Source organism: Syngnathoides biaculeatus, chromosome 5 (genome assembly GCF_019802595.1).
Source record: "Syngnathoides biaculeatus isolate LvHL_M chromosome 5, ASM1980259v1, whole genome shotgun sequence".
In the NCBI taxonomy this organism is placed as follows: Eukaryota; Metazoa; Chordata; class Actinopteri; order Syngnathiformes; family Syngnathidae; genus Syngnathoides; species Syngnathoides biaculeatus.
In genome coordinates, this window is record NC_084644.1 from 26,251,213 (window position 1) to 26,267,528 (window position 16,316).

The 16,316-nt window shown below is 47.0% G+C and overlaps 1 protein-coding gene across 1 annotated transcript in view; it reads left to right on the forward strand.

The window, feature by feature from the left end:
* atp8b2 (ATPase phospholipid transporting 8B2) overlaps positions 1-16,316 on the forward strand; it is a 42,669-nt gene that overhangs the window by 19,157 nt on the left and 7,196 nt on the right. The window contains exons 3-19 of the mRNA XM_061820931.1: positions 2,094-2,152; positions 2,258-2,371; positions 2,520-2,618; positions 2,711-2,772; positions 3,530-3,602; positions 3,864-3,934; positions 4,007-4,086; positions 4,164-4,322; positions 5,940-6,028; positions 6,121-6,317; positions 13,194-13,314; positions 13,665-13,752; positions 13,931-13,965; positions 14,044-14,203; positions 14,290-14,478; positions 15,755-15,870; positions 16,037-16,189. Coding sequence (XP_061676915.1) covers positions 2,094-2,152; positions 2,258-2,371; positions 2,520-2,618; positions 2,711-2,772; positions 3,530-3,602; positions 3,864-3,934; positions 4,007-4,086; positions 4,164-4,322; positions 5,940-6,028; positions 6,121-6,317; positions 13,194-13,314; positions 13,665-13,752; positions 13,931-13,965; positions 14,044-14,203; positions 14,290-14,478; positions 15,755-15,870; positions 16,037-16,189 — 1,865 coding nt within the window. The remainder of the gene's footprint in view (positions 1-2,093; positions 2,153-2,257; positions 2,372-2,519; positions 2,619-2,710; positions 2,773-3,529; positions 3,603-3,863; positions 3,935-4,006; positions 4,087-4,163; positions 4,323-5,939; positions 6,029-6,120; positions 6,318-13,193; positions 13,315-13,664; positions 13,753-13,930; positions 13,966-14,043; positions 14,204-14,289; positions 14,479-15,754; positions 15,871-16,036; positions 16,190-16,316) is intronic.

The window sequence follows — 16,316 nt, forward strand, 5'->3', positions numbered from 1 at the left end:
AGGTGGCTCTGAAGAATCAACAGGAAGCAGAACTGGAGGTGGCAGAAATGAAGATGTTGAGGTTCTCGCTCGGAGTGACCAGGTTGGATAGGATTAGAAATGAGCTCATTAGAGGGACAGCCAAAGTTGGATGTTTTGGAGTGAAGGTTAGAGAGAGCAGACTTCGATGGTTTGGACATGTCCAGAGGCGAGAGAGTGAGTATATTGGTAGAAGGATGGTGAGGACGGAGCTGCCAGGCAAAAGAGTGAAAGGAAGACCAAAGAAAAGGTTGATGGATGTTGTTAGGGAGCACATGAGGACAGTGGGTGTTAGAGAGGAAGATGCACGAGATAGGCTTAGATGGAAAAAGATCGCACACTGTGGCGACCCCTAACGGGACAAGCTGAAAGAAAAAGAACTTAAATTCTTTTGCACGTCCAGGGCACCGTAAATAACAGCTGATAGGTTCTCTTAAAAAAATAGTGAATACCTGAATTAAAGAATGACAAATATACAGGAATTCACTGTGTTTACTCGGCACGTGACATCAACGAAATTACAATTTGCTTTGTACCTCTGCTATAAGTAACAGTGTAGCTGTACTAACCCCTCAAAATAACCATTTCCAAACCACTGGCAACAAACATGAGTACACCCCTAAGAGAATCACCCGTCTGCAGAGAATAATAGAGTTCTACAATTTTGAGGGGACCATAAAGTTATTCTGTACCATCCAAACCAACTAATAATGTAACTGAAGTGATAAATGAGGTCATGTTGCTATTTTGGAGTTCTTCTCTTTGCGTTTGCCTTTCCGACATCCTTTTCCTACATCGCTTGCCTCCTAGTTCAGAATTATTTTGTAGTTCAGCTAAGTGCTTAGTGCCCCACTCAACTTCTTTTCATATAAAAAAAAAAATCCACTCGACTGTAATTAGACTCCAAATTTGTCATTCTCCATGACATTATTGATATGAGGTGTTTCATCTTGAATCGATACTCTTCTACTCGCTTACGTCTGGGAGTGAGCCTGCAGGTTTGTCCGTAATGGAGCTTTATGGATTTGTAAGCGATTCTTCTCACATCTCAGTCAGCGTCGGGGCTCCTAATGCCTTTCCTGCTGTTCGACGTTCACTATTAAACACTTAATGGGCAGTTTGCTGGGTGCATTCAGGTGACTGTTCAGCATTCTGGCGAAGAACAGCAGAGGACAGAGGTTTTGACACCGGATAGGGGGAGACCTGTACCGGCTTACTTGAAACTACTGGTGCCTGCAGGTGTCGGCCAAAAGCAGCCATGACCCAAATTGTAAAGCAAACTCAAATAAAAGATTCATTTTTGGGGACATTATGCTATTAATAATGTCTATGTCCTTAGACATGGAAAACATTATCCAAGGGAAAAAGAGTTTTCCAAGTAACTATAAACGAGTATCTACGTGCCCATCCAATCATCCATCCATCATCCATTTATTTATATATCTACAGAAGTGAAAGAATCTAGTTTAGAATTATGCCCTTAATTTTTCCTACTGTAAAGCAACTAAGTATTTTAGAGCTACTAAAGCAAATCTGGATTATTAGTTGTGATTAAATGACACGCCAAGCTGGGTCAGCCACAGATGATGAAATTACAATTTTAGTCCGTGCAAACACAGGAAACTGCAGCACATTTATTAATGTGTGAACTTGTGATTACGTGGTAATCCATTTAGTTGGGGGCCATCTCTTCCTGTGACCTCCTTGTTGCTTCTCATGTGGTCACCGGTCCATTTTTTTTCCTGAAAATTCCATTCTCAGTACAACACACGTGCTGTGCTTACATCTTTGCAGCGCTCTGCCGAGTCATTTCAGTTCAAAAGCGCTCGCATCAATATTTAAGGAAGGTGATGTAAACAGCAAGATTTTAGTAGTGTCTCAGCAACATGAGGATCACTTCACTTTTGGTCACATTTCCATCTCAGTTGCCCCAGAGTGCCCTTGACCCTAATGAAGACATGAGCTATTGAAAATAGACAGATGAAAATGAATGAATGGATGAGTTGGGAGATTTTTTTATATTTTCTGATGTTTATGCGTTTGCGTCACTTAACGTGTTTCTTGTGTTCCCTCAGAGGAGGAGCGAAGGGTCAGGGCCAATGACAGGCACTACAACGAAAGGTTCCAGTATGCAGTAAGTTCTCTGGCTCTTTCTCTTCCATTGCAACATGACATTTTGCTGGAGGATGCTGTATTTGATGCGTTTGTTCTTTTGTCATTCACCTTCAAACACAATAAGAGCAACCGCATCACCACATCCAAGTACAACATCCTCACCTTTCTTCCCATCAATCTGTTTGAGCAGTTCCAGGAAGTGGCCAACAGCTACTTCCTTTTCCTGCTCATACTGCAGGTGAGCGACAGCCATGATGGCTGCCACACTTTCACTAAACGTAATCTGCCTGCTGCTGATTGCAGAAATTGACGTATTTCTTCAACTTATCGCGCTCTGTGTTTCCACATTCAGTCTAACACAGAGGTGTTTTCTCTCTGTGATGTAGTTGATCCCTCAGATCTCCTCCCTGTCCTGGTTCACCACCATCGTGCCTTTAGCACTGGTGCTGAGCATCACCGCCGTGAAAGATGCCATGGACGACTTTGTGAGCAGACACGGGATTCCATCTTGCCTCACGTCGGTGAAATAAATCTGGAATTTTGTTGTTAAATGTGAAAAGTGTTTTTGTTCCTGCAGTTTCGCCATAACAGCGACAACCAAGTGAACAATCGTCAGTCTCAGGTGCTCATACGTGGCTCGTAAGTTCAAGACCCTTTTTAGGTCGTGAAGACAGCAGACACACTTCCTCATCTCAGTTGTTCATTTGAATGTCCCTTTTTGGAAAGATTTATTTTCTATCCATTGGGTTGTATTGGTTGTAAGCACTATAATTATGAAAACAAGATTTTAAATTATTGCTCTTGATGCCTTTTTTTTAATTTCACAAAACCATGGCCTTTGAAGAGGGGTGTGTAGACATATTTACATTCACATTCAGATCACAAGACGTCATCGTCAGCATCTTGTGTGACGAATAAAATACTTGTCTGACAGAGACAATTGCTTTGTGTTGAAGTGTTGAAGGTACATACATGTATTTATTCTTGTATTGCGCAATGGATAGGTTTCCAATGACGTCACCACCATCCCAGGATTCCCTTAGACCAATTGGATAAATTAACGATGGAAAAAAACTTCACCTATCACCTGTGTTCTCTGACCTCTATTACACACAAAATGGCGTAATTGGAAACCTATCCATACAGAGGGCACAGTGCTGCTTGTCAACAGAGGAAAAAAATATGGGGGGGGGGGAGTCGGCATTGTCAGGCAGTGAAATGTTTCGAATATTAAATGTGTGAATGATGAACTTGTTATATTGTACAGGTTGTAATGTTCACCATGATCATGTCCAGATTCCCTCAACACTGTATATTTCTCTATAAAATATAATTGAAAGGCATGTAAAATACAAATTTTCACAATTTTTTCCATCTTCCTATTTTGCCATGTCAGTCTTCAAAATGAAAAGTGGATGAACGTTCGAGTGGGTGACATCATCAAATTGGAGAACAATCAGTTTGTGGCAGTAAGTAACTGCGCAATTTCATCAGATCCAATCTTTAGGCTCTTTTTGCAGCATGAAAGGGTCAAAATATTAGGAACAATTCTCAGTAATGATGCATTGCATTCATACACAACTGCAACATGCAGCCATAAGAATAAATATATTTTGAAATAGATGCTTCGACGTCAGTGTCAATCAAAACTCAACATACCCGATAGAGGTGTCCATGTTTTATTTATTGTTGTGTTTGTGTGCTGTTCTCTGCCTGCTTTGTATATCCAGGCTGACTTGCTGCTGTTGTCCAGCAGCGAACCTCAGGGCCTCTGTTACATAGAGACAGCCGAACTGGACGGGTCAGTGACGACGCTGCTCCTTCTTCCACAATTGGCCGTAAATGACACTGTGATGTGTTCAATGTCCTGCAGAGAAACCAACACGAAGGTGCGACAGTCCGTCTCGGTGACGTCAGAACTCGGGGACAACAACAACTTGGCTCAGTTTAATGGTCAGTTTGGAGCTGAGGTTTTTTTTTTTTTTGTGCTCCTCTTTCAACACAAATTGTATTTATCTCTATTTGTAAAGGTGAGGTGGTCTGCGAGCCCCCCAACAACAAGCTGGATCATTTCAACGGGACTCTGTACTGGAGGGATAAGAAATACACTTTGACCAAGCAAAACATGCTCCTCCGAGGCTGTGTCCTACGCAACACTGAGGCTTGCTACGGCTTGGTCATTTTTGCAGGTACAAATGGATCTTTGCAAATGTGATGCATATTTTGTCGAAGGTGGAATCTCACTCTTAACCCGACAAACGCATGAAACTTGTTGCCATGTCTGACTTGAGCTTTTGTGCATGGATTAACTAAAGACCTTTAGTTGTGTTAACATAAAACCTTAACTCTTTGCAATGGGTGTGCAGGGGTTCACGTCCAACCCCGCCGCCCCGCAAATCTGGAAAATTTGCGAATAATTGATGCAGTATGGATAGGTTTCCAATCACGCCATTTTGTGTGTCATAGAGGTCAGACAACACAGGTGATAGGTGAAGAGTGAAGTTTTTTTCTATCATTGGTCTAATGTTGGTGGTGACATCATTGGAAGCCTATCCATTGCGTAATACAAGAACAAATACATGTATGTACCTTCAACACTTCAACACAAAGCAATTGTCTCTGTCAGCCAAGTATTTTATTCGTCACACAATTATCATATGTACCGTATTTTCGTGACCATAAGGCCCTCTTAATAGTCTAAAATGTTCTCCAAAATGGACAGCAGGCCATATGTGTGCACTGAGTTCCAAAACCTGTGAATATTTTTTTGTGTGACTACTTCATTAAAATCGAACCAAACATGATGGGTACATAGATAGCATGCAAACTAATGTACGTATGTGGTGGGATGGATGCACGTATACTACCACATGGTGGGGCTCACGAGGCAGTGAGGAACAACTGCAGTTTTACATATGTAGGCAGAAGAAGTATACAAATGTGTGTGTGTGTGTGTGTGTGTGTGTGTGTGTGTGTGTGTGTGTGTGCGTAAGCCATTACTCAACGTGTCGTCCACACTTCCCGAGAAAATGCGACGCCAATTCTTAAGTGGAGTTCTATCCTGCAGGATTGAGCCGTCAGTGTGGTCTCCCTTATAAATCTGCCAAGGCAAACACGCGAGCCATTGTCCATTTTTTCCCGGTGAGAGTGAAGCTCCAAGTGAAAGTATGCCTCGAGTCATCTGGGACGCTTCTGAGAAAGGCAGAAGGTCCACATCAAAACATGAAATGAAAAACATTTGCTCGCAATCAAAATAATAAAGCCCATGTTACCAATGTGGGCTTAGAAGAATTTCCACCTGACGGCTATTTTCAATAAACAACTTGAAATAGTGCCACGTGAATAACTCAACACAATTCCAAAAAATTCAACACATAAATACCTTTTATGCCATTGTTCAAACACACATGCAAATATTTCCTCTGAAGGGACCTTTTCTCCCTTGAAAAATCAGTTGTCGTTGTTCTTTTTAGTTTATTAGTCCTGAAAAGGATGATTACAATATAAAATCCAGATTTCATTCCGATCTAAATTGTAAACTGTTTGTTTTTGTTTTTACTCAGACCTTGCTATTTAGGTTTTAGCTTATCAGCGTTGAATAAAATGAAATGTTTGAGTCAAGGATTTATGGTATTCAAGGCGGAGTACATAGTGAAGTCCAAAGGACATATCAACAACAAGGCCATTGTTTTATCTACAAAAGCAATATATCAATCTATTCCACTAATTAGAGAGCTTCTTTTTCTCTAAAAGTCTACTAGTTTGAGGTAGGAGCAGGGATACATGATCTCATGTGTGGTTCCCAGGCCCAGACACCAAGCTCATGCAGAACAGCGGTCGCACCAAGTTCAAGCGCACCAGCATCGACCGTCTGATGAACACACTGGTCCTCTGGGTAGGACCACCTTCTCCTTTTTACGGCCGACCACGATATCAACGGATCGGGTGTCGCATCTGGAAGCGCTGGCTCGTCTTTCTCTGTGTCAGATCTTCGGTTTCCTGGTGTGCATGGGTGTCATTTTGGCTGTGGGCAGCGCCGTGTGGGAGCGAGAGGTGGGCTCACGTTTTCAGAGTTACCTGCCATGGGATCCGCCGGTGGACGGCTTTCTCTTCTCTGCCCTTCTCGCCTTTTGGTCATACGTGATCATCCTCAACACTGTGGTGCCCATCTCGCTGTATGTCAGGTGAGGACAGGCCTACGTGGAAGATAAAGGGATAGAGGTTAAGTTGTAGTAAATAAAAAAAAAAATGTAATACTGCTACAAGAAATAATTAAGTACAAATTTTCTATCCATCCATTTTCTGAGCCGCTTATCCTCACAAGGGTTGCGAGAGTGCTTTAAGCCAATCCCAGCTGTCATCAGGCTGGAGGCAGGTTACACCCTGTAATGGTTGCCAGCTAATTGATTTTGCAAGAATAAAATTGGAATTTTACAAGTTGCAGTACTAGAGTACAAGATAATAGTACAAGAGAATGGAGTTACAGTTTTATGAAAATAAGTGCGGTACAATGTGTACAATGGCATTAAAAAGTTCATATTTTGGTTGGAGAATATAGGTGGAATTTTACAAGAATAATATTAGGAGAATAAAGCTGTAATTTAACAGGAGTAAAGTAAAAGTAAAGTAAAAAAAAAATAAGTTACCAGAAAAAAGTTGACCTCCACCAGTCAGCAACCAATCACAGGGCACATACTTTTTCAACAAATACCCATTTGCACTTACATTCACAATATAAATTAATCTTACTTAGCCTTTGTTCACAAAAACTGTACTGGAACAAATATTTAACATTTGGGACATGTGATAAGTATAGCATTATTTATCACTGTTATTTTTTGAGTCTTTGTTTTTATTCATTGTACGAAGAGGGATGCTATCTTTTAATGAACCCTTCACCTGGTAAAATATAGGATCAAATGCAAACGAAGGCCTCTCGTCAAGTTGCTGCACCGTGACACGAGACCTTCACCCCTCACTCAAATGACGCTGAACATGGCTTTGCGGAACTCAACTACTACCTGAATAATGATCATGTGTGCTGCGGTGCTTACGGTTGAAAAACTGTTAACGGTACTATACAGTATGAATGTGTATGTGTGTCCCACGCATGCACACACAGATACACGTAGGATGGGTCTTAATTCTTAAACCACGCGTCTACGGACGCAGAATATATACCCTTCTTAGGATAAAGCTGTCACGGACGAGACTCGGGGGTGGACCCAAATGCACGACTCAGGTGAGAGGTAAGCAGTGCGGAATAAGCCTTTATTCGTTCCAATGTCGGTTACCAGGGAGTCAGTCCAAACAAGCAGCAAGATCAGTAACGGCAGGCTTACGGGGTAGGTCGGGAGACAGGCGTTGGTCGGTACACGGGAGGTAGACGTCAGAAGTACGGTAGTGCGGGAACGAGGCATGTGAGGCAACGATCTAGCAGAGTAATAGTCGTCCCCCGGGTCCTATATGTACTGGGTCTTAATCAAAGGTCATGAGGCGCAGGTGTGCACCTTCAGATCAGCTGGCCACGCCCAGCCCTGGCTGGAATCCAGGAGCATGACAGAACCCCCCCCTCAACGGCCGGCTCTGGACGGCCCAGGAGCATCAGGGTGAGCCGCGTGAAAGTCCCTGATGAGGGAGCGGTCCACGACGAAGTGGGAGGGGATCCAAGAGCGCTCCTCCGGGCCATATCCCTCCCAGTCCACCAGGTACTGGACCCCCCTTCCTCTGCGACGGGAAGAAATCAACCGGCGCACAGTGTACACCAACCCACCGTCGACCATGCGGGGGGGCGGGGGGGATTTGAGCGGAGGAGCCAGCGACGATGTGCGATTCGGGCAAAGTCTGCTGACGTGGAACGTCGGGTGCACCCTCATCGACCTGGGCAGTTTCAACGAGACGGCGACCGGGTTAATAACTTTGGAAACCGGGAACGGGCCAACGAACCTGGGAGCAAGTTTGCGGGATTCTGTCCGCAGCGGGAGATCTTTGGTGGAGAGCCACACTCGCTGTCCCACTCTGAGCTCAGGTGCGGCCCTCCTCTTGCGGTCTGCTGCGGCCTTGTAGGCGCTGCTCATGCGCAGCAGTGTCCTCCGAGCTGCTTCCCAGGTCCGTTTGCAGCGTCGCACCACGGCCAAGGCCGACGGAACTGTGGATTCTGTGCCCAGTGAAGGAAACAGGGACGGAGGATACCCATGCACGACATGGAGTGGAGCCATACCTGTTGAAGCGGAAGGTAGAGAATTGTGGGCATACTCCACCCACTTGATGTGCTGGCTCCACGTGCTCTGGTCTCTGGATGCCAGACATCGAAGACCGGTCTCTAATTCCTGGTTAATCCTCTCAGTCTGGCCGTTAGACTCTGGGTGATGACCCGATGTCCGACTTGCTGAAGCGCCGATGAGGTTGCAGAACTCCTTCCAGAAACGGGCGCTGAATTGCGGACCCCTGTCCAAAACGATGTCCTGGGGTAGGCCGTGGTAACGGACGACCTCGTCTAATACCAACTGGGCTGTCTGCTTGGCCGACGGGATCTTCGGAAGCGGCACGAAGTGGACCATTTTGGAAAAACGGTCCACTATGGACAGCACCACTGTGTTCCCTTGAGAAGGCGGCAGGCCGGTGACGAAGTCCAGCGCGATGTGTGACCACGGACGAAAGGGGATGGACAGGGGTTGCAACTCACCAACAGGCCGTAGGCGGGAAGTCTTATTGGCAGCACACACCGGGCAGGCGTTGACGAACTCCCTTACGTCCTTGCTGAGGTTAGGCCACCAGAACCTTTGTTCGACCACTGAACGTGTCTTCGCCATACCCGGGTGGCAGACCGTCTTGTTGGTATGGGCCCAGTTGATGACGTCTCCCCGCAGAGATGGGATGACGAACAGGCGGCCCGACGGACAATCCGCGGGTGACGGTGTCTCTCCCAGAGCCTCCTTCACCCGCGACTCGATCGCCCAGGTGAAACCGGCCACGAAGCACCTCGCTGGCAGGATAGTAGCGGCGTCTGAATCCGTGCGCCCTCCCTCGTGGATCCGCGAGAGTGCATCCGGCTTGCCGTTTTTGGAGCCTGGGCGGAAACACACCTTAAAGTGGAAGCGGGTGAAAAATAGGGCCCACCTGGCCTGACGGGCGTTCAACCTCAGGTATTCAAGGTTCTTATGGTCCGTGAAGACAACGAACGGTACTTGCGAGCCCTCCAGCCAGTGCCGCCACTCCTCCAACGCGCTCTTGACCGCCAGCAGTTCCCTATCTCCCACGTCGTAGTTCCTCTCTGCCGGGGTCAACTTTCTAGACAGGAACGCGCACGGGTGGATCCTTCCATCCCTGGGACTCCTCTGCGACAAGACTGCTCCGATTCCTGAATTTGATGCATCCACCTCCACCACAAACTGGTTATCTGGGTCCGGAATAATGAGAACGGGCGCAGTAGTGAAACTTGCCTTGAGCCTGCTGAAGGCCTCCTGGCAGGTCCCGGACCAGTCGAAGGGGGTATGTGGCGAGGTGAGCGAATGCAGAGGAGCGGCCACGGAGCTGAAGTTCCTTATGAATTTCCTATAGAAATTGGCAAATCCCAGAAACCTCTGTATGTCCCTCCTGTTGGTGGGGGTAGGCCACCGCAGCACCGCGTCGACCTTCCCGGGATCCATCCGTATCTCTCCCTCAGCCAGGACGAAGCCCAGGAAGGACACGGATGCCCGATGGAACTCACACTTCTCCATATTCACGTATAATTGGTGCTGCTGCAGACGCCGGAGCACCTCTCTGACTTGTTGAATGTGAGAGGTTAGGTCTGCTGAAAAGATGAGAATATCATCCAGATAAACAAAGACAGATCTGTTCAGGAACTCCCGAAGCACGTCGATGAAGTTCTGAAAGACGGCCGGAGCGTTAGTCAGTCCGAAGGGCATCACCAGATACTCATAGTGCCCTGTGGGGGTGTTGAATGCCGTCTTCCACTCATCCCCTTCCCGAATCCGCACCAGGTGGTAAGCGCTGCGCAGGTCGAGCTTGGTGAAGATCCGGGCTCCCTGGAGGAGTTCGAATGCTGTAGAGATAAGCGGCAAAGGGTACCTGTTCTTGACCGTGATGTCGTTCAGGCCTCGGTAGTCGATGCAGGGTCGCAGCGTGGAGTCCTTCTTCTTGACAAAAAAAAAAAACCCGCACCGGCTGGTGAGGATGAGGGGCGAATGAGTCCGGCTGCCAGCGAGTCCTCGATGTAGTCCCTCATGGCTTGATGCTCTGGTCCGGTTAAAGAGAACAGTTTCCCTCTGGGAGGAGAGGTGCCTGGCAGGAGTTCAATCGCGCAGTCGTATGACCGATGTGGCGGCAGAGACCTTGCTTTAGATTCAGAGAAGACCTCCCGTAGGTCATGGTAGCAGGAGGGCACTGCGGTCAGGTCCAGGGCGGTACTAGGTTCTGTTAGCCGAACCGGCGCAACTTGAATACCCCTGTCTCTCCGGACAGCGACACAGCGACTGAGACAGTCCTCTCCCCAAGTCTTGATCTGACCCATGGTCCAATCTATGTGCGGATTATGTTCTTTGAGCCACGGGCTGCCCAAGATGATGTCGCTACTACGTGCGTCGATGACATGAAAGCTAATACGCTCCGAGTGAGCGTCCGGAAAGCTCATACGTAGCGTCTGAGTGCGATGTGTAACCCGACAAAGGAACTTGCCGTTGGCGGCATAGGCGTGACGAAAACGTTGCTGCCCCCAGCTCCTCGACCACGCGGGGATTTATCAGATTTGCTTCCGACCCAGAATCAATGAAAGCTGTCACAGAGCATGAACGGGAGTCCGTTCCCAAGGCGAGGTGAAGAAGGGACCTCCCTGACCCCGTCGCGGTGTACCGCACACTCACCGGAGTACCGATCCTGATGTCAGAATGCCCTGGTCGAGTCGGGCAACGGGCGATCAAGTGTCCCAAACGCCTGCAGTAAAAACAGCGTCCCTCTCGTCGCCGACGTAAGCGCTCCTCCGCTGAGCTGCCAAGCCCCTCCACTCGCATGGCTTCCGGTGAAGCTGACAACACGGGTGGCCGGGAAGCGGAAACAACCGGACTGCGACTCTCCCTCTCCTCCTCCCTCAGGCCCTCCATCTGTCTCTGCACGGTGAGGCGCTGGTCCACCTTGAGGGCCAATGCGATGAGGGAGTTAAGCGAAGGCGGAAGATCCATGGCCACGAGGTGACCACGGATCTGTGGGGACAGTCCCTCATGGAAGGCTTCCTCATTCCAGCGGCTCTCGGCAGCCCGAATCCGGAACTCGATGGCGTAGTCGGACACGCGGCGACGCCCCTGGCGAATTGTCATGAGTGACGACGCTGCCTGGCGTTCCGGAGCCGCATACTGGAACACCTGGGTGAGCGCGCAGACGAAGCTCGCCCATGAGCGACAGGTCTCCGAGTTACGGCTCCACTCGGCGGTGGCCCATGCCTCCGCCCTCCCTGTCATGTGGGAAATCACGAAGGCGATCCGGGAGCGGTCTGTGGGAAAAGCGGGAGCTTGCAGCTCAAAGTGGAGATCGCACTGCGCCAGGAAGGGCTTGACGTTACCGGAGTCGCCTGAGAACCGCTCTGGTCGAGAGAGCGGAGTGATGGTGGCACGGGGAGGCACAAGAGTGGCCGCGCTAGCTTGGGAGGCTAGCCACGGTTGCAGCTGGGTGCAGAGCTCCTGGATCTGGTGAGTCATACCCTGGAGAGCAGCCTCTTGCTCACCCAGGCGTTTGCCCTGCACTTGCAGCGCACGGCGAATGGCTTCAGAGTCGGCTGGGTCCATGTTCTTGGCTAGATCGTTCTGTCACGGACGAGACTCGGGGGTGGACCCAAATGCACGACTCAGGTGAGAGGTAAGCAGTGCGGAATAAGCCTTTATTCATTCCAATGTCGGTTACCAGGGAGTCAGTCCAAACAAGCAGCAAGATCAGTAACGGCAGGCTTACGGGGTAGGTCGGGAGACAGGCGTTGGTCGGTACACGGGAGGTAGACATCAGAAGTACGGTAGTGCGGGAACGAGGCATGTGAGGCAACGATCTAGCAGAGTAATAGTCGTCCCCCGGGTCCTATATGTACTGGGTCTTAATCAAAGGTCATGAGGCGCAGGTGTGCACCTTCAGATCAGCTGGCCACGCCCAGCCCTGGCTGGAATCCAGGAGCATGACAAAAGCTATGGACGTAGGACGCACCTCCAATGAGATCCTACTTTTCCTTTAAAAGGTTGTAATGTTATGACCAAAAAAGAAGAAAATCCAAAAAGAATTTTGAGAGAATAAGGCCTTATTTTCCACAGTCTTCTGAAAAGAAATAGTGTATCACATGATAGAGAGTGAAAATGTACACATTACAAGGAAAATGTCTGAATTTTATGAGACACAAGGCATCACTCCACAAATCGATTTTGTGAGAATAAAGCTTTAAACTGCAAGAAATTATTACTTAATTCCTGACCAAAAAAAAAAGTAATCATTATACTTTTACAATAAAATTATCCATCCGTTTTATTTCCCGCTTATCCTCACGAGGGTCACAGGAGTGCTGTAGCCTATCCCAGCCGTCATTGGAAAGGAGGTGGGATACACCCTGAACTGGTTGCCAGGCAATTGCAGGGGACTTAGGGAGAGACAACAGTCACACTCATATTCACACCTAGGGGCAATTTAAGGTGTCCAATTTATGTTGCATGTTTTTGAGATGTGGGAGGACACCGGAGTGCCCAGAGGAAACCCACGCAGGCACAGGGAGAACATGCAAACTCCACACAGGCGGGGCCGGGATCGTACCCTCAGAACTGTGAGGCCAACGCTTTACCAGCTGGATCCACTGTGCCGCTGGAATAAAATTATAATTAAAGAAAAATATAATCATTTTATGAAATTAATGTCAGAATTTTACTGGAACATTTTTTGTAGTATTACAAGGGAAAAAAGTAACCAAACTTTTGCACAAATTACCGACATAAGTCAGACTTTCTTGAGAGTAGTGTGGCAATGTTGTGAGATTAAAGTAATAACAATGTAAAAACCACTCGGGAGTTAGCTGACATCTTGTGTGTGTGCAACAGTGTGGAGGTGATCAGACTGGGCCACAGCTACTTCATCAACTGGGACCAGAGAATGTTCTGCCCGGAGTGCAACACGGCAGCCGAGGCCCGGACCACCACCCTCAGTGAGGAGCTGGGCCAGGTGGGTTTCTCCAGCAAAATAGCAACACCAGTGTAGGTTGGGGGACTCAATGTTGACATTTTCATTTTTTTTTAACCAAAAAATTTATTGTTTTTTTTATTTTTATTGCACATTTGTATTACAATATTAAATGCCCCCCATCCAGGCTCAAAACAAAACACTCCTATTTACCAACAGATTACCGTCTGACAAAATAAATAAATAAAACAATAAATAAATAAATAGATCGACATGATAAATACTTGTACATATAGTACATATTCAGATCCATAAACATGCAGTTTTACAATCTACATATAGCTAAATTGATTTTAGATACCTTGTTTCTAACCAGAAAAGGTTTTCTTCAGGTTGAGTACATCTTCAGTGACAAGACTGGAACCCTCACTCAGAACGTTATGAATTTCAACAAGTGCTCCATCAATGGACATAGTTACGGTGAGTCCATACATCCTTGCACACACGGGTACACATGCTTTCCACGTTAACACACTTTTTACGTGTCCATTTTCTGTTGCAAATTTTCCTTGACTTCAAATCAACAAATGTCGATGATACCATTATACAATCCATCATTTTATATCTCAGTGTGTAACTAGATTTGGCTGACTTTTAGGGGAGGTAGCAGATCCACTGGGGGCGCATCCAAAGGTCTGGTATTCCCCGTCAATAAAAATATAAAAAAAATCTACAGTGATCTGACACAGGAAGAATGTTTCTCTTCCACAGAGGCTGGACTTCATTCCTTTCAATCCCCTGGCAGACCCAGACTTCTGTTTCTATGACGACACACTATTGGAGTCGGTCAAAGTGGGAGATCCTCACGTTCGAGAGTTTTTCCGCCTGCTCGCTCTCTGCCACACCGTCATGAGTGAGGAGAAGAATGAGGGTGAGGAAGAGGAGGAAATGCCACGTAGCTATCATATGTACGTGATCCCGTCCGTGATATTCTACCTTTTGTATGTGTGCGTCTAGGAGAGCTAGTGTACAAAGCTCAGTCCCCGGATGAGAGGGCTTTGGTGACCGCTGCGCGTAATTTTGGATTCGTGTTTCGCTCTCGAACGCCGGGAACCATCACCACCACTGAGATGGGACGGCCCGTCACCTACACGCTGCTTGCCATCTTGGACTTCAACAACACACGCAAGAGGATGTCTGTCATTGGTGTGATGGATGGATGGATGGATCGATACATTAGAGTGAAATTGGATACAATTATGTGTGAAAAGATTGAGGCCTCATAGCTCAGTGGTTAGAGTTTGGTAAACCAGAGCTCGTGTCTTCGTATCACACTGGGAGCTCCACTCCCCAAGAGGGGTTGCGTCAGGAAGGGCATCCAGCGTAAAAACTGTGCCATCTGAGATGTCACGCTGTGGCGATCCCTAACAGGACAAGCCGAAAGAAACTTACTTACTGTGTTTGAAAAGATTACAATAAATGAGATAAGGAAAAGTAAAATGACATAAGGTGATGTAAAATATGGATTAGGAATAAAGTGAGAAGATACTGTATAAGATTAGTTGAAGTGAGATGAGATGAAATGATAAAAAATTAAATGAGACATTAGAGTAGCTGAGATGGAATGAGATCAGAAGGTAGAGGAAAGGAAAATGCCACAAGGTTATGTTTTGTAAGATAAAGAGACATGAAGATGTGGTGTGGCGAGATAAATTGCATTAAGGTGACTTGTGATGAGATAAGGTGATGCTAGATGAGACAAAGTGAGATGTGATGAGAAAAAGTAAGGTAAGATTGGATAAATTTAGGTAAACTGAGATTGAGTAAAATGAGATGAGGTGAGACGATTCTTGACGCAAAGAAAATTGAAATTCCCATGTTGCTGTTGTAAATAAAGAATCCGCACAAGCTTGTCGCAGAATGAACTTTCTCTATATCCTGAACTTGTAGAAAGTCGATGGAAAATATCATAATAAAAGGATTCATGAAATAAAATATAATCCATCCATCCATTTTCTTTGCTGCTTATCCCCACAAGGGTCGCAGGGATTGGCGGAGCCCGTCCCAGCTGTCAACAGGCAGGAGGCGGTACACCCTGAAGTGGTTGTCAGCCAATCGCAGGACACATTGAGACAAACAGCCGCAGTCACAATCACACCTAGGGGCAATTTAGAACGTCCAAATTAATGTTGCATGTTTTTGGGATGTGGGAGGACACCAGAGTGCCCGGGGAGAACATGCAAACTCCACACAGGCGGGTCCGGGATTGGACCCGGGACCTCAGAACTGTGAGGCCAAAGCTTTGTGTTTCAGTAGCGTGTGTGAGAATTTCAAGTGTATGCGTGTGAGAGCATTTTAGTAGTGTTTAGATGTTCCTGTATGTACAGTATAATTAGTTGTGAGTAGTGAGTGTGACTTTATGTCAAATTATTCTTGAAGCCTGATGATCCTGCGTGTTTTCATTCTCTTGTTTGTATGTCAGTCCGTAACCCTGAGGGCAGGATCCGTCTGTACTGCAAAGGTGCTGACACTGTGTTGTTGGAGAGGCTCTGCCCCTGTAAGCAGGACCTGATCAATATCACCTCAGACCACCTCAACGTGAGTCATCAGCCACAGGTTCAATCAACTTTGTGGGTGCGATCTTGCAGGAACCTGTGCTGCCATCTACTGCAAATTGGCAAGACCAGCTCTTGCAAACACCTCATTAGAAGACAATTTTTCATGCCAATGTGTTCAGGTTTTGCTTATTTTTGGGGGGTTCCAGGAGTACGCCGCAGATGGACTAAGGACCCTGGCTCTGGCGTATAGGGACCTGTCAGAGGAGCAATGGGAGATGTGGTCTGAAAGCCACCGCCGTGCTGAGAAAGAAGAAGACCTGCTGTCGGCTTCCTATGAGCAGATCGAACAAGACATGACGGTCAGTGTGCGTGTACACTGGTTTACGCTTTTTGTGCCAGTCAGATTTTATGTTTGAAATTCTAGTAGTACTTGAGGGTTATTATCCCACAACTGGATTGCTTTGGCTTGCCTGAGCAAGATACCGA